Here is an 18994-nt window from a genome sequence, read left to right on the forward strand (position 1 = left end):
TTTACAAAGTCTGTGAAAAACAGTTTATGTCTATAAATAAGATAGATTCTAGGCTCCGGTACATATAAACATGTTTTTCATCTACACAAACGAGCAGTGGGACAGTCAAGTCCCACAAGGATGCAGGAAAATTTTTTGTTGTACAGGACTGTCCTAGGCATTAAAAGATGTTTAGCATCTTTGGCTGATTAACTACATTCTAGTAGTCCCCCTCTGTAATCACTGGGACAAGCAAAATCACTCTGCTAAATTTTCAAAACAACTCCCAGAGGCAGTTCATCCCAATAGACTCTCAATCTGTAAATCCAGTGGCCTCTTTTCTGTTGGCATTGGCTACCTCTTTAAACCTTTTGACCTGTTGACAAGCTTCTCCATGTCACTGTGCTTTTGCAGTTTTCCTTTTCCTCTTTCCCCTAATTCCTCCCTGGTGTCATTGTCTAATTCATTACCTCATTACCTCCTCCTATCCACCTCTGCTGCCATCAGTTGCACCTATTTATATGAATGGCACCATACACTTAATCGATCTAGAAATGGCACCTATCTTTGATGTCCTATTACTTATTCCCCACATCCAACTGATTGTACTGTTCTGTCTACTTTTCTTCTGAAGAGTCTCATAGCTGCCTTTCTACCCCTATAGTTCAAGCGTAGAATATTTTAACAGCTTCCTAAATAGTACTCATTTATATTTTGATGCTTCCACAACAGGAGTTTCTGCAGATAACAGTATTTATAAGTAATATTATTTATACTTAGTATAGTGTCTGGCATATAATGAGTATAAATAATATTTATTATACTACAATAATATTAATAATTAATATTATTTTAAAATAATTATACTATACTGTTTTCCAACTATTTTAATCTGTGCAGCCACATTATAAAGGATGAACTATTATTATTTAAATCTTAAAGATGAGGCAAAAGAAGTTTGGGGCAATTAAATAACTTACCTAAGGTCATAAAGCTAGCTCCGAGAGACACCAGGATTCCAGGTCCACTTGATTTTTGTTTTTGCTTTTATATATACAACTTTTTTTAAAATATCATCTCTAGCCTAATCAAACCTGCTTTTCAGTCTATCCCTATCCCATTTGCCTTTTCCTTCCCGCTCCATTCTTCCAACCCATAGGTTCTTCTTTTGGTTTTACTTATCTCCTAATTTAGTAAGGACTTACCAGCTATTTCAAGAAAGTCCTTCACAGCAGTCTCCTCTTCTTTCGCTGTGCCCATCACATGTCTTTAGTTCTCCTCTCTCTTCCCAGCTGCTAAAATAGGGTTGGAGAAGGAATGAAGAGTATGGAGTATCTCCAAACTTGGTAGATGTGAATACAAAAAATCTCCCTGCATCTTGAGTTTTTCTCTGCCTAACTCAGTGTTGCTTTATGATTCTAACATAATGAACCAATTAAGTAAAAAGTGCTTTGTAAACTGTAGAGTGCTCTACAAATGTCAGGTGCAATTATTCACCTCTTCTCCCACACACACTTTGCATATCCTAGGCTTCAACTGAGTTATTCACTGAGTAACAGAAGAGGTGTTTCAATCAGAGAATGCCACGTGTGTATTCTGAGTGAAGGGAGAAATAGCTCTAAATAATATGAAGTTGGCGCTTGCCCTTACTTCCAAAACCCTGCCTAAAATTTCATCAGGGTTGCCATGAGTGAATAAGATATAGGATAAGCCTGAAAATCACCAATTTTAAACTCTCTCTAGGAGTGTTGCCCACCCCTCAGCTCCCTGGAGGTTTTAAGTTCTTTAAAATGTCCTCTCTTACATTCACAAGGTCCCTGCCCCGGCTCTTCCCTTCCTGGCCTTCCCCCTTCCTGGTGGCCCCAGCATCAGACCCCCCGCCCCGCCAGCCCTCGGAGGACTACAAGTCCCAGCGTGCCGTGCGCGCCCGCCCGGTTGCACTGGGGCTGGGCGCGTGGCGGCTGCCGAGCTCTGCGCGGGGGAAAGCCTCCCGGCGCCGGCCACGCGGGGAGGTAAGTGATCCACTCGTGCTGCGAGGGCACTGGGAACGCGCCCGCCCTCTCCCCAATCCAGGATGAAAGGAAACGAAGAAAATCACAATAAAAACTGCCCTGCCCTCTCTCCTCTCTGCTGTGTGCCCGGCGCTCCTGCAGCTTGTTGCACCCACGAGCGTGGAATCTGACATCCTGGAGTGGAACTGGGGGCAAAAGCGTGCTTGGCCCCGCAGAGAGCTGGGGTTCGCCGGGAACTGCGGGGTTAGAGCCCGCAGGATGGAACCGGGTGGTGGCACGGCTCCGCTAGGCGCAAAGGGAGCGCCACACCCCCACACTCCCTTTTCAAAGACAGGCTACCCCGGGGAGACCCTAAACTCAAAGACGAATCGTTTCTTCTTGAAAGTCTTGGCCAGAAACTTTCCCTCTGTCGTCAGTGCCTCAAGCAAGTAGTTTGGCTCTCGGACGGCGCCGCTGGTCCAAGAGGCTTTCTGGCGTTTCCTCTTCTTCCCTTCTGTCCTGCCCCTAGCGCCCCCTCTCCAGGCGGCTCCTCACTTTCCCTTGAGACGCCCTTGGGGACCCGTTGAGCTCTACCCTGCCCTCGGGCGACTTCTCGAGATTTCTTCAGCCATATGGACCCAGGTGTGCACTCTGCGACGCGGGCTGGACACTCTTTGGGGGTCGATTTACGAATGGGAGGCAGGGGCGGGTGATTCCTTTGGGAAGGCGCTGGATCTCTGGGCAAGTCCTCTCTAGGGGATGAGTACTGATCAATAAAAGAACCCTGACGGAGGCACCAGTTTCTCTCCCTTCCTGACCCATCTTCCTCTCCCATTTGAGCCCATTCCCAAGTGTGCCTCAGAATCCCAACACAAGGATCAACAAAAGTATTTTAGCACATTCCATAATATCATGGATAAAACGGTCTTGTTTACATCTCTCTCAATCTACACTTAAACACACCATGCACACCACACATTCTACAAACCTGCACACCCCACACTACACATACCACAGGCACACATACAACACATGCACGACTCATAGCACACACATACTCATCACACACAGCTACATTGCACACACATACATTAAACACACCATTTATGCTACACAGTACACTTTTTTTTCTTTTTATTCTTTTTTTTTTTTTAGCAGAAACGAGGGTTAATATCAGTTTGTTGAAGGGAGTGAGGAGGAAGTGGGTGAGAACGAATATACATCCTTATAGCCACAAATGTTAATTTATCCCAAAGTTGGAAACCAGCTGATAAGTGAAATCTACTGGTGTCAGAATTTAGAATGCCTTTGTGGCTCATTTTTTATGAAATCAGATTGATTTCATACGCCTTCTGAAACACCCTTGTCTAATAGGCAAACTTTCGATCACAGCAGGCAAGACAGGAGGAGATGTCCTTTTCTATCGATAGGAAGAAATTCTTGGAGATTCTTCGCAGAAACCTTCCTCTTGTGAGTGTGTCTAAGGAAGAGTTGGGTGTAACTACATTTTCTTTACCCCTCTTCCAAGAGTAAGGAGCTCAATCTGATTTTGTTCTGAGCAGTGGCAAGACAGTACTGTCAGGACACCTTCCCTGCCCTCAGGACTCAAAACAGCCCAACCCTCTTCCATTTGAATTTAGTTGGCGAACAGTTCAAGAATTTCAGATCAATTCCAAAACCATTACAAAATCTCTTGGCGAAAGAGCTCTCTATTTTGAGAATTCATCAGTTTCATTAGTGGTGTTAAAAGACCCTCCTGTTTGACCCATGCTCAATAAATGATACTCAAAAATATATGAACACTTGGAATACATCCCTAAATCGTTTGCTTTTTCAAGGGATCAGTGATAGATGGACAGGGAGAGCACTTCAAATCTTTCTCAATAATCTTAAGAAATTGAAATTTTCTAATATCATTCCTGGACTAAATAAGAGGAAAAAAATTTGACTTTGAAATTCAGGTTGCAAATTTAGATCATACTTGCTGACCTTCTAGTGCCCTTAAAAATTACTAAAAAAAAAAAAAAAAGACAGACCAGCAGCTTTCTCCTCAGTTCTGCCTGACATCTGTATAATATCACAGCAGCAGATGACTTTTTCTAGAATCCTTCTTGGGAACCTGTATTATCTGCCTTATCTTGAGTGGTTTTGTTTACATCTTGGCCTAAAAGTGTCCAAATATTGATGGTATTTATTTCAGTGATGACTATTTATGTTTCCTGTATATCTGCAGCATGTTTGTGGAATGAGAATGTTTCCTAGCCAATCAAGAAAACTGTGAGATTTACTAGAGTAACTTAATCAAAAGATCATGCCGTGTCTCTAGTCCACCTCCCAGTTTCCTGCATTGGAATCTAGGATGGTGGTGAGAGATACTATGAATTTAGTGGTTGGCACAATATCTTCCTTTTTCATGTGTAATTAATAGAATACTAGGTGCTTATAGATAATTTGTTAGATGAATTTGTCAAACTACGCTTTTTGTGCAACTGGGATAAGCAGTTAAAATTAAACTTCCCAGAACTAATTGTTTTGTAGAATAAGGTTTGTTTCATTTTGAAATTTTGCTGACTTCATCTGAGAGGATGAATGCCAAAATGAAAGAATGTAGGCGTTCTCAGGAGATCTGGTCATCTACTTTGCATCCTCTCTGAAATATGTTATTTCCTGTATAATGAAGTAAAAGAATTTTCTGTTGGACAGTGCTTTTCTTATCCTCACAAAGAGATTACTTAAAACCTAGCCTTAGGAACTTTGTTCACAAGTCTCTGTTAGAGTAACACAGGACTAAAGCTTCTGCATGTTCACTGGATATAGCCCATAAGCACTGGATTCTTTCTCTTATTTTTTCTTATATTTTTTCCTCCCACAGGGGAGAAAAATAAATAGTTTGAAACATGACACGCATGTTCAGAACAACAGCAAAGACTTATCATGCAGCGACAATGAAGGGGAGGGAGAACATAAGAAGCTATTGATACAGCTTTTTTTTTTCTTTGTGCAAGACAGGTGCAGAGAGATTTCTGCAGTTTTTGGACTAGTAATTCATTCACTTCCACTAATTGTGCCGAAGGTAGTTAGCAAAAGTGAACAGGCACACTGTAGCTTTAAAAAGTCAGCCATGAACCAGAAGGCAGTTGGTGCAGCTTGTGTGTGATTCCTAACGTCATGTTGGCTGAGAGCCAGCCTGGTTTTATTTCACTGTGTCAAATTGTACCTCCTTATTGAATTCCTTTGCCAGCCTACTTTGTGAAAGAAAACATTGGGGTTTCTTTGGCTGTTCTTGATAAGCCTGTAAAAAATGACATGTTTTAGTTGCTTCTAGGTAGGTTTTCTTTTTACTCTTCCACAAAAAGAAAGAAAGAAAGAAAATAATAATAAGAAGAAGGCAATGTAGTGTAGTATTACAGAGTATCATTGTGTTTTGTTTTGTTTTGTTTTGTTTTCTGGGATGCTTAGAAAATGGTGAATATGTAACAGTTTCCAACTGAAGTGAAATCATTCTTTTGGCATGGAGCAGCAGCACTATCTTCTGTCTACTCTGTAACGGTGTGTGAATGTATGTTAATATCTATATGTATATGAAATGTTGGATTTCTTTATGAATGACCTAAGTGGTTTAGCAACTGGAAGTTTTTGTATATGTGTGTGTGTGTATCAGTGTATCAGGAGTGAAGATTATCCCACACTTACAGTATTATTTTTTAATCATCTACTTCTCTAACTGATAAAATCTTGTGAATATGCTAAATGATGCACTTGTCGTGTCAGAGTAATCCCTAGAGAAAGAGTGCCGAACTATAAAGTGATTTGAGCGAAAATGTATTTAATTTATGGCTTCAGCTGTAGCAGAACGAGCACGTTTCAGAACTAGTTTTTTTTTTTTTTAAGCAGTTTTGTTCATAGCTTTTTCATCTTGCTAATTGCCTATTAATTGTGGAGGTTTTTAAATTTTTTCAGACCTCATCCTACTAAACAAAAAGACAAAGTGATGGATGCTATTATATATCCTTGAATGTTTTGGTGATTTTTACATAAATCTAATTAGCTGCTACCCTCTCTTACACACCCACACACACAAACCCACACCCACACCCACACACACACACACACACCAGCACCACCTTTCTGTGCTAAGGGCTATCTGACATTTTTATGAGCTTTCAGCTTTACCAAAGCATGGTCATCTCACAGGTTTTTGAGGCTTTCGTTGAGAGTATGTGAGGTAGGGGGATACTTGCTGACAAAAGCCTTAAGTGCTCTTTTGCATTGCAATGAAAAAAAATAAAGGAAGATTGATTGGGAGTGGACCAAAAAAAAATGCAATAAGAAAAAAGAAATCACAGCCCATGGTGGGAAGGGGCAGGGAAAGGAGGATTGTTTTTCTCGACTTTGACTCGTTTATGAGTTGCAATGTCTTAAGTGAGAGCTTGGCACCCAGAGGACGCTGTGCCAGTTCACACAGCACTTGTTTTGAACAAGGATTCAATTTCATTTGCAAATGCTTATTGTCAAGGCAAGGAGTGCCAGTACAGATGAAAGCACCCCAATCCTTCTCCTCCAGTTCTTTAGGTTTAATCACATCTCTCTTATCGCTGAGGGAGCTAGAGATTTAAACAAACATACGTGAACTGGTGTGAAGCTGTAAAAGGAACCATTATGTTTCCGATTTAGAATATATATTCTTCTCTCACTTTCTAAGAATTAAACACAAGCTTTTTTCCCTTATTGATTAGTTGCTGAAGTAAAGGAACCTGCAGCCTTCCCATGCTATCTGTTGACATGGAAAACAAGGAAAATGGCTCTGTCGGTGTAAAAAAGTAAGTGAAAACTGGCTTGTGAGTTCTGCTTCTGCAAAGAACAGAGGGACTTGGTTTCTATTTTTATACTTCTTGCTTATCTACTACAAGACACTGTTTGGGGCTTGTCTTGGTTGGTATCCACTGGCCACCAGACTCCCTTCTCCCCCCACCCCGGTTGCCTTTTTCTATATTCCATTTCTAAGACAAAGATGACTCAGACATCAAAGTGCATAAAGGGTTAAGTGTATCACGCTTTGCAACAGGGACGGTTGAGGATTTCAGCCCTGCATTCTGTATATGGAAACAAAAACATGGAGCAAACACAGACTCTGCCTTTCAAGCCCATAGGCTGCAAGGGTTGGGGCAGAAAATAGAGTTTAAATCTTTTTAAATAAAATCACCTCTCTCAAAACTGAGGGCTCTAATGAGGGAAGGAAAAACCTTCAGTGAGAATACTAAGTTTGAACAACTTCTCTGTCCTAATTTTATGAACTTTTCTTTGGATGTTAAGCATTTCAGTGCATACCACAGTGTTCTTTCTTAAAGCCTGTTCTCACATTTAAAACTTCTGATTATATTTGTTGTGAGATTATATGCTTGATTCTTTAAATAGGAAAATTCAGTTGCATTATGTAGCATATTCGGAAACAGAACAAAAAGTTAATTCGCAAAGTATCTGTGAGTATATGAAAAAAATGTTCTCTTATAAGAGTTATATTGAAGCTATAACAACTTTTATTACAAGGATAAATTAAGTTCTGAGTGGGAACTATCTGTTTTATTTCTTTTCATGTCATTTAGTTTAAAATTGCCTTCAACTTGAGTTTTGGAGAAAACTAATTAAGTGTAATTCATAGAAGTTGTGATATCTAAATGAAGAAGCATACACACACATATGAATAGAAGTTATGTTTTATGTTAAAGTTAGATTAAACTTAATAAAATATGTTTTTAAAAATTTTCAAGTACTTTATGTATCAGTTTCATGCTGCCACGCTTATTCCAATTCTTGAAGGTTGGGGTAGATACATGTAGGAGGAATGAAAGAAACAGATACGATTTTATGTATGTGTTAGATAGTGCTATATTTTGAGCAGTGATGAAAATGTTCTATACTTATGATTTCCAAAAATGGTAACCAGTAGCCACATGTAGCTAGCTATTAAAAACTTGAAATGTGGCTAGCGTAACTGATGAACTGAACTTTTAATTTTACTAAATTTTAATCCATTTTAAAAGTTAAGAGCTTTATTGAAATATAATCGACATATAATAAACTATATGTGTTTAAAATATAGAATTTGATAAGTTTGGATATTTGTATACACCCATGAAACGATTACCACAATTAAGATAATGAACATATTCTCACCCACGAAATCATTATAGATTAGTTTACTTTTCCTAGAATTTTATATAAATAGAATTCTTCAGAATGTACTTTCTTGGTTTTCTGGCGGGGAGGGGATCTGATTTCTTTCACTCAGAATAATTAATTTGGGATTCATTCATGTTATGGTGTATATCAATAGTTCATTAATTTTTATTATTGAGTACTGTTTTATTATATGGACATACGACAGTTTGTTCACTGTTTATCCATCTATTTGTTGGTAAACATTTGGGTTGTTTCCATTTTTTAGGTATTTTGACCGTTTGTGTACAGGTCTATGTGCGGACATATGCTTTCATTTCTCTTGGATAAATATTTAGGAATGGAATGACTGGGCTATAGGGCAGGTGTATGTTTTACTTTTTAAAAAAAACTGCCAAAAAATAAAAAAATAAAAAACTGCCAAACGGTTTTCCAAACTTGCCCATTTTAAATTCTTACCAGCAGTTTGTAAACATTCCAGTTGCTCTTCCTCCTTATAAACTTGGTGTCATATTGTCTTTTTTCATATTAAACATTATTTTAGGTATGGCTTTAATTTTCATTTCCCTAATTACTAATAATGTTAAGTATCTTTTCATGTACCTATTCGCCATACAGATATAAGCATTGTTCTTAAGTATTGTTCAAATCTTTTGCCCATCTTTTTATTGGGCTAGTTTTTAAAAATGTATTATTGTGTAGAGTTTTTATATATTCTGGATACAAGTCCTTTATCATATACATGATTTGGAAATATTTTCATATAGTATGTGACTTGTATTTTTATTCCCTCTATAGTGTCTTTCAAAGTGCAGAAGTTTTTTTAATTCTGATGAAGCCCAGTTTATCAAATTTTTATTTTAATGTCATAGTGTTTTTAGTGTCATATCTAAGAAATATTTGCCTAACACACGGTCACAAAGATTTTCTATTACATATTCTTATTTGGGACTATGATTTTCTATTTAATTTTTGTGTATGGTGTAAGATAAGAATTAAAATATTTCTGTCGATGATAGTAGCAGTAGTTTTTTTGTTTTTTTGTTTCTTTTAATTGTTCCCACAACTTTGTTGAAAAATAATTAATTGATCATATATGTGTGGATCTATTACTGGACTATTTTATTCCACTGATATTTTTGTATATATTTATGCCAATAACAACACTGTTTTGATAACTATAGTTTTATAATAGATCTTGAAATCAGGTAATGTTATCTATTCAACTGTGTTATTCTTTTTCAAACTTGTTTTGGCTCTCCTAGTCCCTTAGCATTTCAATATGAACTTTAGTATCAGCTTGTCAATCAGCTAGCAATGTGATTGACATGACATGGAATTATAGATCAATTGAGGGAGAATTGACACCTTAACAATATTGTGTTTTCCAACCCATTAACACAGCATTTTTCTCTATTTACGTAGGTCTTCTTTAATTTCTCTCAGCAATGTTTCGTTTTCAGTGTTCAGGTCTTGCACATCTTTTGTCAGATATATCCCTATATAGTTCATGTTTTATGCTATGATAAATGGTATTGCTTTTTAAATTTTTTAAAAAATTTTTAAAAATTAAATTTTAAAATTTTCAATTGTTTGTCACTAATACATAGAGATACAATTGATTCTTTTATATCTACCTTGTATCCTATAACCTTGCTAAACTCATTACTTCTAGTCGTTTTCGGTAGATTTCATCGGATATTTAATATAGACAATTATGTCTTATGAATAAAGACAGTTTTACTGTTTCCTTCCCAATGCGGATCCCTTTTATTTCTTTTTCCTACCTTACTGCACTGAATAGCACCTCCAGTAAAATGCTGAATAGAAGTGATGAGATTAGACATCCTAGTTTTGTTCCTGATCTTAAGAGAAAACATTTAGTTTTTTCCCTATCTTTTTTTTTTTTTTTCTGCTTAAAATTTTTCTCTTTATCATCGATTTTTAAGCAATTTGGTTATGAGGCTCTATTGTTTTCTTCATCTTTCTTATGCTTATAGTCTGTTTTGTTTTTTGGATCTGTGGGCTTATTTTTCATCGAGTTTGGAAATGTTTCAACCATTATTTTTAAATTTTTTTTTAGTTTCCCCCACTTCTCCTTTGGGGACTCCAATTATAGGTATATTAGATCACTTGATATTGTCGAACAATTCACAGATGCCTCTTAATATTTTTTTTTGTCTTTTTTCTGTTTCATTTTGGATACTTCTTATTGCTTTGCCTTTAGGTTCACTTATCTTTTCTTCTGAAATGTAGAATCTCTTGTTAATCCCACCCAATATGCTTTTCACTTCAGACAATGTTGTTTCTGTCTCTAGAAGTTAAACTTGGATCTTTTTTTTTATATCTTCCACGTCTCAACATAGTCTTCCCTCTAGTTTCTGAACATGTGAAATATACTCATAATAAATGTTTCAATGTTCTTGTCTACTAAATCTATCATTTCTGTTGTTTCAGTTGATTGGTTCCTCATTATGGGTTATATTTTTCTGCTTCTTTGCATGCCCGGTAATTAAAATTTTTTAAATTAAATTATAGTTGGCATAATAGCATATTAGTTTCAAGTGTACAACATAGAGATGCACCATTTATATACTTTACAATGTGATCACCACTCTAAGTTTACTAACTATCTGTCACCGTGCCAAGTTATTACAATATTATTAACAATATTCCTTGTGTTATATATTACATCTCCAAGGCTTATTCATTTTATAACTGGGAGTTCATACCTCTCATTTTCCTTCACTTTTTTCATCCATCCTTCTACATCACTCCCCTCTGGTAACCACCAGTTTATTCTGTTTCTATGAATCTGTTTTTGTTTTGTTTGTTTTGTGTTGTGTTTTTAGATTCCATGTATAAGTGAAATTATACAGAATTTTTCTTTTTCCGTCTCATTTATTTCACTCAGCATAATACCCAATAGATCCATCCATGTTGTTGCAAATAGCAAGATTTCATTCTTTTTTTATTGCTGAGTAATATTACATTACATATGTGTGTGTATACATATACATATATGTGTGTGTGTGTGTGTGTGTGTGTGTACTGCATCTAATTTATCAGTGGACACCTTGGTTGCTTTTATATTTTGGTTATTGTAAATAATCCTGCAGTGAACATAGGGGTGCATGTATCTTTTCAAATTAATGTTTCCCCTCCCTTTGGATAAATACCTAGAAGTGGATTTTCTGGGTTGTATGGTAGTTCTATTTTTAATTTTTTGAGGGATCTCTATATTGTTTTCCATAGTGGTATGCCTGGTAATTTTTTATTGCATGTCAGAGAGATACTGTGAATTTTACTTTGTAGGGTAATCGATATTTTTGTATTCCTGTAAATATTCTTGATTTTTATCCTGGAATATGCTTCTGTAACTTGGAAACAAGTACTTTGATCCTTTTACATCTTGCTTTTAAAAACTGTTAGGCAGGACCAGTGCTGTATTTAGTCTATGGGTATTTTCTCCCTTTTGCTGAGGTAAGGCTTACCTTTGTACTCTAACCAATGCTCCTGAATTATGAAATTTTCCTCCCTGACAGTTGGAAATGGGCACTATTCTCATCTCTGCATGATCTCCAGGGATTGTTCTCTATAATTCTTTGGCTTCATTCTTTCCCTAGCCTCAGTTAGTTTCCTCACTTGTAGGTGGTAATTTCAGTACTCTGCTGTGTACTTGAGATCTGCAGATCTCCAGAGTTCTGTCTGTGTAACTCTCTCCTCTAGGACTTTGCCTTGTGAAGAACCTAAAATTTTTCTCTCGGTAGTAACTTGATAGAGTTTACCTTGCTTCTTTTCCACCCTCAGGAATCACTATTCTTTACTGCCTATGTCCAATGCCTTTAGTGCCATGCTTTCATATATTTTGTCTAATATTTTTAGTTATTTTAGGCAGAGGGTAAATCTGGGCACTGTTATCCCATCTTAACCAGAAATAGAAGTTCCAGTTAATTTACATAGACACAAGTGGTTAGTGGCTAACCTTTTGGATTGGGTAGAGTTAGATTATAATGCAGAATCCCAAAAGGCATAAAACATAGAGTCTTAAGGCTGTTTCTGAGGTCTACCAAAGTGTGGCTTATAGTTGCTTCCATTTTGTTTTTCAGGTATGGAAAATATGGTAGCTTTATTAGGGTATGTACTGTCAGAAAGGGTCATTTTCAAAGAAGCCTAGAATAATAGCCCTTATTCACTGGCCACATGCTCCTGATCAGAACTTTAGTTTTACAAGTCTACTATTTATGGAGTCCCTTTCATGTGTCTAGCACTTCGTGTGAAACTCGTTAATCCTATTTTGAGGTATTTGTTATTATTCCCATTTTATAGCTGAGAAACCAAAGCTCCAGGAGGTTAAAGATGTTTTAAGATTTCACAGCTAATAAATAGTGGGACTGGATTTCAGATTTAAGTATGCCTCTAAAGCCTGATTTCTTTTTCTGCACTGGGGTGACTAGATTGTCAAAGGTGGCTTTCAGTCACTTTTACCACAAGCGTGGCATTCACTGGCGTGAGGCTATGGAAGCCCATCTTTTGTTTGTCTTCAAGATTTCTAGATGGATGCAAACATTTAATGATATGATCATAATTTAACGAAAACAGGACTTTTTTTTTCCAAAATGGCATATTTCTTACAAGTATAGAATATTTTAAAGTCTGTTCTGAGCACACACTAGGCCAATTATTTCTCAAACTTGAGTTCGCATCACTTGGAGGGTATGTTGAAATACAGTGTGCTGGGTTACACCTCCAGGATTTCTAATCCACTTGGTCTCTGACGGAGCCTGGGAACTTTTATTTCTTACATATTCTCTGGTGATGTAGATGCTGATGTCCTGAGAACCACTGCACTGGGTCAAGGTTTTTTAACTTAGGCACTATTGAAATTTTGAGCCAAATAATTCTTTGCTGGGGTTGGAAGGATCGTTGGATGTTTAACAGTGTCTGTGGCCTCTACCCACTAGATGCTAGTGCACCCACTCCAACCATGACAATCAGAAATATCTCCAGACATTGCCAAGGGTCCCCTGGGGGACAAAATCATCTCCAGTTGAGAACCACTGTTCTAGGCTAAGTTCTGCATGAGGAATGTATAACAGGGTGACTTCTAGGTATCAGAACTAGTTTACATATTTATAATGGTCATTTCTGCTCAAGAGTCTAAAAAGACCATGAATTTCAATCTGGAGCTTCCTCTGCCTTCCTTTTTCTGCATCTTGCTTTATATAAAGGGGGGGGGGTTTAGTAAAGGCAGGAAGAATAAAGAAAATGTAGTAAAATGTAAACATTTGAAAGAATCTGGGTGAAGGGTATATGGCATTTGTGTACTGTTCTTACAACTTTGAACTGTAAATCTGAAATTATTGTTTTAAAAATCCAGCCATTAGTTGAGAGGGAAAAGTCATCTAACTTTAGGAAAGAAGCAAAACTCCTGGCCCAGATTTGAAAGCCATGGAAAAACTAAGCATGGCATTGGAAAGCAATGGAAACAGCTTTCAACTTCGAGTCAAGCCAGGCTCGGAAGACTTGGGTTTTACCTTGCTTTTGTGTCTTAGCAGAAAAATAGTTAATAAGTAATTACTTATTTCTCTCTGCCTTGGTTCCCTTGATTGTAAAATACGAATGAATGGTTATGAGAATGAAAAGATGGCACTTGTAGGCTATAGAGTGATATAGCAATAATAATCTTTATATTCCAGTTTATAAAGCCTCAGAGTGCCTGCTGTGAACCACGCACTGTGCTAATTGTCTTCATAAATGTTATTTCATTTAATCATTCCAACATTAGGTATGGTAAATATTGGTGCAGTCTTTTTTTCAAGGAGATAAACGAGGGCCCAGAGAAGTGACTTTCGTATGAGAAAGTGGCAAAGCTGAGTTTTTGAACCCAACTCTTCTGACTCTAAGATGACGCTTTTTCTTTCATACAACTTTTGTCTAATAACTATCCTCACTCAGTCCATAAACTGGAGTGGGCCTGGTTTTAGGCAGTCTTGGGACAGCCTTATTCCAGAGCCAGACCGTGAATTCTTATGCCATTGTTATAAGAGAGGGAAAAAGATGATTGGAACTTACGTATCAGACCTTCTAATTTGGCAAAGTTGTTACCTATATGACTATGATAGGACCAAATACTACTTGACAGTTTTAAACAAACATCCTGTTAGACTTCTCTTCCTCCCTTCATTCGTTTATTCCTGCTAAAGTCTCATGGTCTTCACGCACAGAAACTGCTAGATCTCTAAGCATGACCTTTGTTCAGATCTCTATCGTTCTGAATGTTATAAGTCAATATGATTTTAACAAGATAATCACCAAGACTTAGATTATACTTCGACTCATTCTGAAATACAAGGATAAGGGAATTGTATACTTAATTTTATGTTTAGGGTCTTTAACAGTGATCAACTAATAAGAAAAACATAAACAGAAAAATGCTATAGAAAATGTCAAAAACATGAGCAGACACTCCACAGAGGAGTAAATATATATGGCCAATTAACATATGAAGAGATGTTCAGTATTGTTAGTGACCAAGAAAATGCAAATCAATATCATAGTGATATACCCATTTACTTGGCAAAAATTTTAATATCCGACAATACCAACCACTAGAGAGGATATGGATTTACAGGACACAGTGCTGGTGAGCATGTAAATTAGTACAGAGACTTTGGAAAACAATTTGGTATTATCTTCAAATTTTGAACAAATATTTTATAGCTCGGGAATTCTATTTCTGGACATATACCAGTGCTGCCCAACAGAAATAACATTGAAACCTTATATAGAATTTAAAATTTTCTAGTGGTCATTTTTAAACCAATGAAATTAATTTTAATACATTTTATATTTGACCTAAAATTTCCAAAGTATTATCATTTTAACATGTAATCAATATATCATATTATTAATGAAGTAGCTTATATTATTGTACCTAATTTTCTAAATCTATTGTATGTATTATATCTAGAGTGCATATCAATTAGATGCAAAATTTTCGTTAGAAATATTTGAAAAATATTTGATCTGTATTAGATTTCATAAAATTTACAATTGAAAAAAGAATCACATACCCCAATAATTCCAAACATACTTAGAAGTTCCAATAAATGAATTAAATACCAAAAAGTTGTTTTCTTTTAATATATGCATGTACCTTGATACAACTGATTCTTCTCTTTCAGAAAATTTTATTTAACTTTTGAACAAAAAGGTTATCGATTTTAAAACTTCGTCCATCCAAGTTAAACAAATTTACTAATACTTATGTCAGTGTTGTTAACATTGAATTCAAAAGGGCATTACATAAATGTATAAACATCTGTAAGTTTATCAGTTAATAAATCATTCTTTATTTTTTTCTTAAAATTTATTTATGTTAGAAAACTGTAAAATTATTTTTGTTGTATTGTACTCATTTCAACACAGAATTTTGTCCCTATATAGCTGGGTGACCAATCAGCTTTTCCTTTTTTTGTAGCTTCAAATTTAGCTCATTTACATGTAGTCTCATATCAATGAGAAAATATAACTGACTCTGCCATTTTTGTCTTTAATTATTGAATATTTGGCAAACATTCCTTTTGTTTTAATAAAATCTTAAACTGAATGTAACAGTACAATAAATCTTCATAAAATTTGTTCATGACTTATCTAACCAGTTTTGGCAAAGAACACAAATCCTTAAATTTATTGTGTTCTATTTAAGAGTTTTATTATATAGTGTTGATCCATCGCATTTATTAATATATCCTGAACGATTTAACAGTGGGAGCCATGACACTTTTCAGTTTTAGAAAACTAAACATTAATATAAGGCAGTAGAACGAAGCAATAAGGGAAACATTAGACTCTTGTTATAAAATTACATTAAGTCCAGATTTTTTTCTTTTTACCTGATATGGTTGAAGTACCATCCATCAGGATAAAATTATTTTTTTACATCTAGCTGAAGTTCTTCTTTGAAAGACGTAAAAGATTTTAAAATATTTAAAACATGAGTTCAGTTTTTCAGGCTGTAAATTGACACCATTTCTTCATAAATTTGGAAGTCTTTTGAAACAAAGAATACTCCAAGCATTAATTGAGCCTTGTCTTTTATGCTGCCCTGTTCATCTAAAGCTAAATAAAAATAATTATGTTTTTCAGATTTTGAATCAGTAGATCTCAGATATCATTAAACAGATCTTGTATTGTCTACACAACTTCTTGGTTGCTTGAATGAAAATCTTTCACTTTTTCTGTAATACATTTTTAGTCTTTTCTCATAATATTCTAATAAATCTGAATAAAAGCACATCTCTATCAAAAATTATTTTCTTTTCTGTTCAAGAATCCAAGTTGTTTCTAGCTGGACAAATATATAAGCTCAGATTCTGTTTAAAATCACTTCAAAATGTTTTCTTGGACATAATTTGATTTCAGATTATTAATTTTAACAATGTTTTGATTGTTGAGAAGTTACCAAATTCACTATGTTTACTGAAAATCTCTCTTAATATCTCTTAATAGTGTCCATTTTATTACTTTATCATTTTTTACACAACAAAGTTTTTTTTACCTTTTGCTCTGTTCTAACAAATTGTAATCACTGTTCATCATGAAATTTCTAATATACTTTCAGCCAGTCTCCTTTTCTCTTTACCGTTCAGGTTCTGGTGCTGGTCTTTTCATCAGATCTTGATTCTGCATCATTTGTATGCCTCCTTTTTAAATTTTAAGATTTCTTCATACTTATTTTTACCTAAAAACATTTAATTAGGTTATAACTAAAATAGTAAGACTGTCAACTTAATTTCAAATTACGGCATACAGAGATCCTCATAACTCGTGCTGTCTGTATCAAGCACATTACAGTATTACAGCAGTGCCTCAGGAAAATCACTTGAACTGAATCAAATCTGTTGATACCAACTAGATTAGCCATATGTTTATGTGTAATACTAGAGAGGACACAGGCATATGATGGGAGAACTTCCATTTGACAGTAGTATCCTTGGTTAAAGTCACACCTAAATAATGAAGTTGCTTTTAGTGGAGACATATTTTATACCAGTTCAAGTTTCTAAATTTAATTAAAATGAAATAAAATTAAAAATTTAGTTCCTTGGTCAAATTTTAAATTCTCAATAGCCACAGGTGCCCACTGGCTGCCATATTGCACAGGTGTAGAGCCAAGAGAAGCTTTTGCACATGTGCACCAGGAGGAAAATTAAACGAGTATTAGATTAAAGATGATAATGGCCTTGGGTCAGGGGAGTGGGGTGGGATAGATGTAGTTATTGTCAAGGTTTTAACTTTTATTTTTATTAAATTTAAAAATAACTAAGAACCATCTTAATAGTTTGAAATATATTCTTCTAGACAGTTTCTATGCAAATACTCCTTTATCTATCTATCTATCCTCTATCTATCATCTATCTATATATACACATAGTACACAACAACATTCACATATATTCAAAAAAATATATGCATATATGGGTATATGCACAAGAATGTACACATGTATTCAAAGAACACAAATAATCTTCTATTGAACAAATGTCATTATAATTTTTTGTATGGATTTCAAATCCATAGGTTTTGAATTAACTATAAACCTTGCTACATGATGCTCTTATTGATCTGTGTTTGGCCATCTTAAATCCTTGTTAGAATTTTGACTCAATTATAAAAAACAGTGCTTGGTATTTTACATGTATGTTCATATCTGTACATATCACAAGTATTCAATATCTTTTTTTTTTTTTCCATTCATTTAGTCTTACTTCCTTTTTCATCATTTGGTCTTTTTTGTATTCTTCCCTTTTCTCCTAGGTTGGAGGAGGAACCAAAGTTCCACACAATAGTTGATTATAATAAGTTAGCTTTTCAACAGGAAGCGGTTTATCTGCCCACTACCACCACAAACCTTACTTTTCAGTGGAGAAGCTCTACTTGCAATAGAAAGTTCACAGCAACAACGTTTAGCAAGGACTTTCACAAGAAGCTCTTTCTTATTAATGCCATGTCTTTTCTTGCATGCGTAGCACTATCTTTGTGTGTTCAGTGTGTTATTTCATAAAAGAAAGACATTTTAAAAAGATTTTTAGAACTAGCATTCCTTTTATGATTAATGAAGTGATACTCTTCTAGGTAATGAATGTTGTGACGTTTTAAACTCGCTATAATATTGTAATATTAACTTTTTAAAAAATTGAGATATAATGGGCCTGCTTCAGGTGTACAACATAATGATTCGTTATTTGTATGTATTGTGAAATGCTTATCACAGTAAATCTAGCTAACGTCCATCACCATACAGTTACAAATTTTTTTTCCTGTGTGAAAACTTTTAAGACTTATTCTCTCAGCCACCTTGAAATATACAATACGGCATTACTAGCCTCAGTCACTGTGACGTGCATTACATTCCTGTGACTTATTTATTCTATAACTGGAAATTTGTACCTTTTTGCCACCTTTGCCCATTTCTCCCACTCCCAAACCCCAGCTGTAGTAACCACCAGTCTGTTCTCTGTATCTATGAGTTTGAGTTTCTGAATTTTCTTTAAATTTTTATATTTTAAATTTTTATATTTTTAAATTTTTATACTCCACATATAAGCGAGATTATGACCTATTTGTCTTTCTCTGTCTGACTAATTTCACTTAGCATGATGCCCTCAAGGTCCATTCGTGTGGTCACAAATGGCAATATTTCCTTCTCTCATGGCTGAACAATATTCCATTATAATATACCACATTTTCCATATCAGTTCATCCTCTGATGGCACTTAGATTGCTTCCATATCTTGGTTATTATATAATGCTGCAGTGAACTTGGGGTGCATATATTTTTT

At 35.4% G+C, this 18994-nt stretch overlaps 1 protein-coding gene across 5 annotated transcripts in view; it reads left to right on the forward strand.

Annotated features, from left to right (window-relative positions):
* Window positions 1-1809: 1809 nt before the first annotated feature.
* SAMD13 (sterile alpha motif domain containing 13) overlaps window positions 1810-18994 on the forward strand; it is a 42350-nt gene continuing 25165 nt past the window's right edge. The window contains exons 1-2 of one of the 5 annotated variants that reach the window (XM_016146088.2): window positions 1810-1991; window positions 6707-6790. In XM_016146088.2, the coding sequence (XP_016001574.1) occupies window positions 6738-6790 (53 nt within the window). In that variant the 5' untranslated portion in view covers window positions 1810-1991; window positions 6707-6737. The other 4 variants (XM_016146086.2, XM_016146085.2, XM_016146087.2 and 1 more) reach the window with 4 other exon arrangements.

This window comes from Rousettus aegyptiacus, unplaced genomic scaffold (assembly GCF_014176215.1).
Source record: "Rousettus aegyptiacus isolate mRouAeg1 unplaced genomic scaffold, mRouAeg1.p scaffold_m13_p_1, whole genome shotgun sequence".
Lineage (NCBI taxonomy): Eukaryota > Metazoa > Chordata > Mammalia > Chiroptera > Pteropodidae > Rousettus > Rousettus aegyptiacus.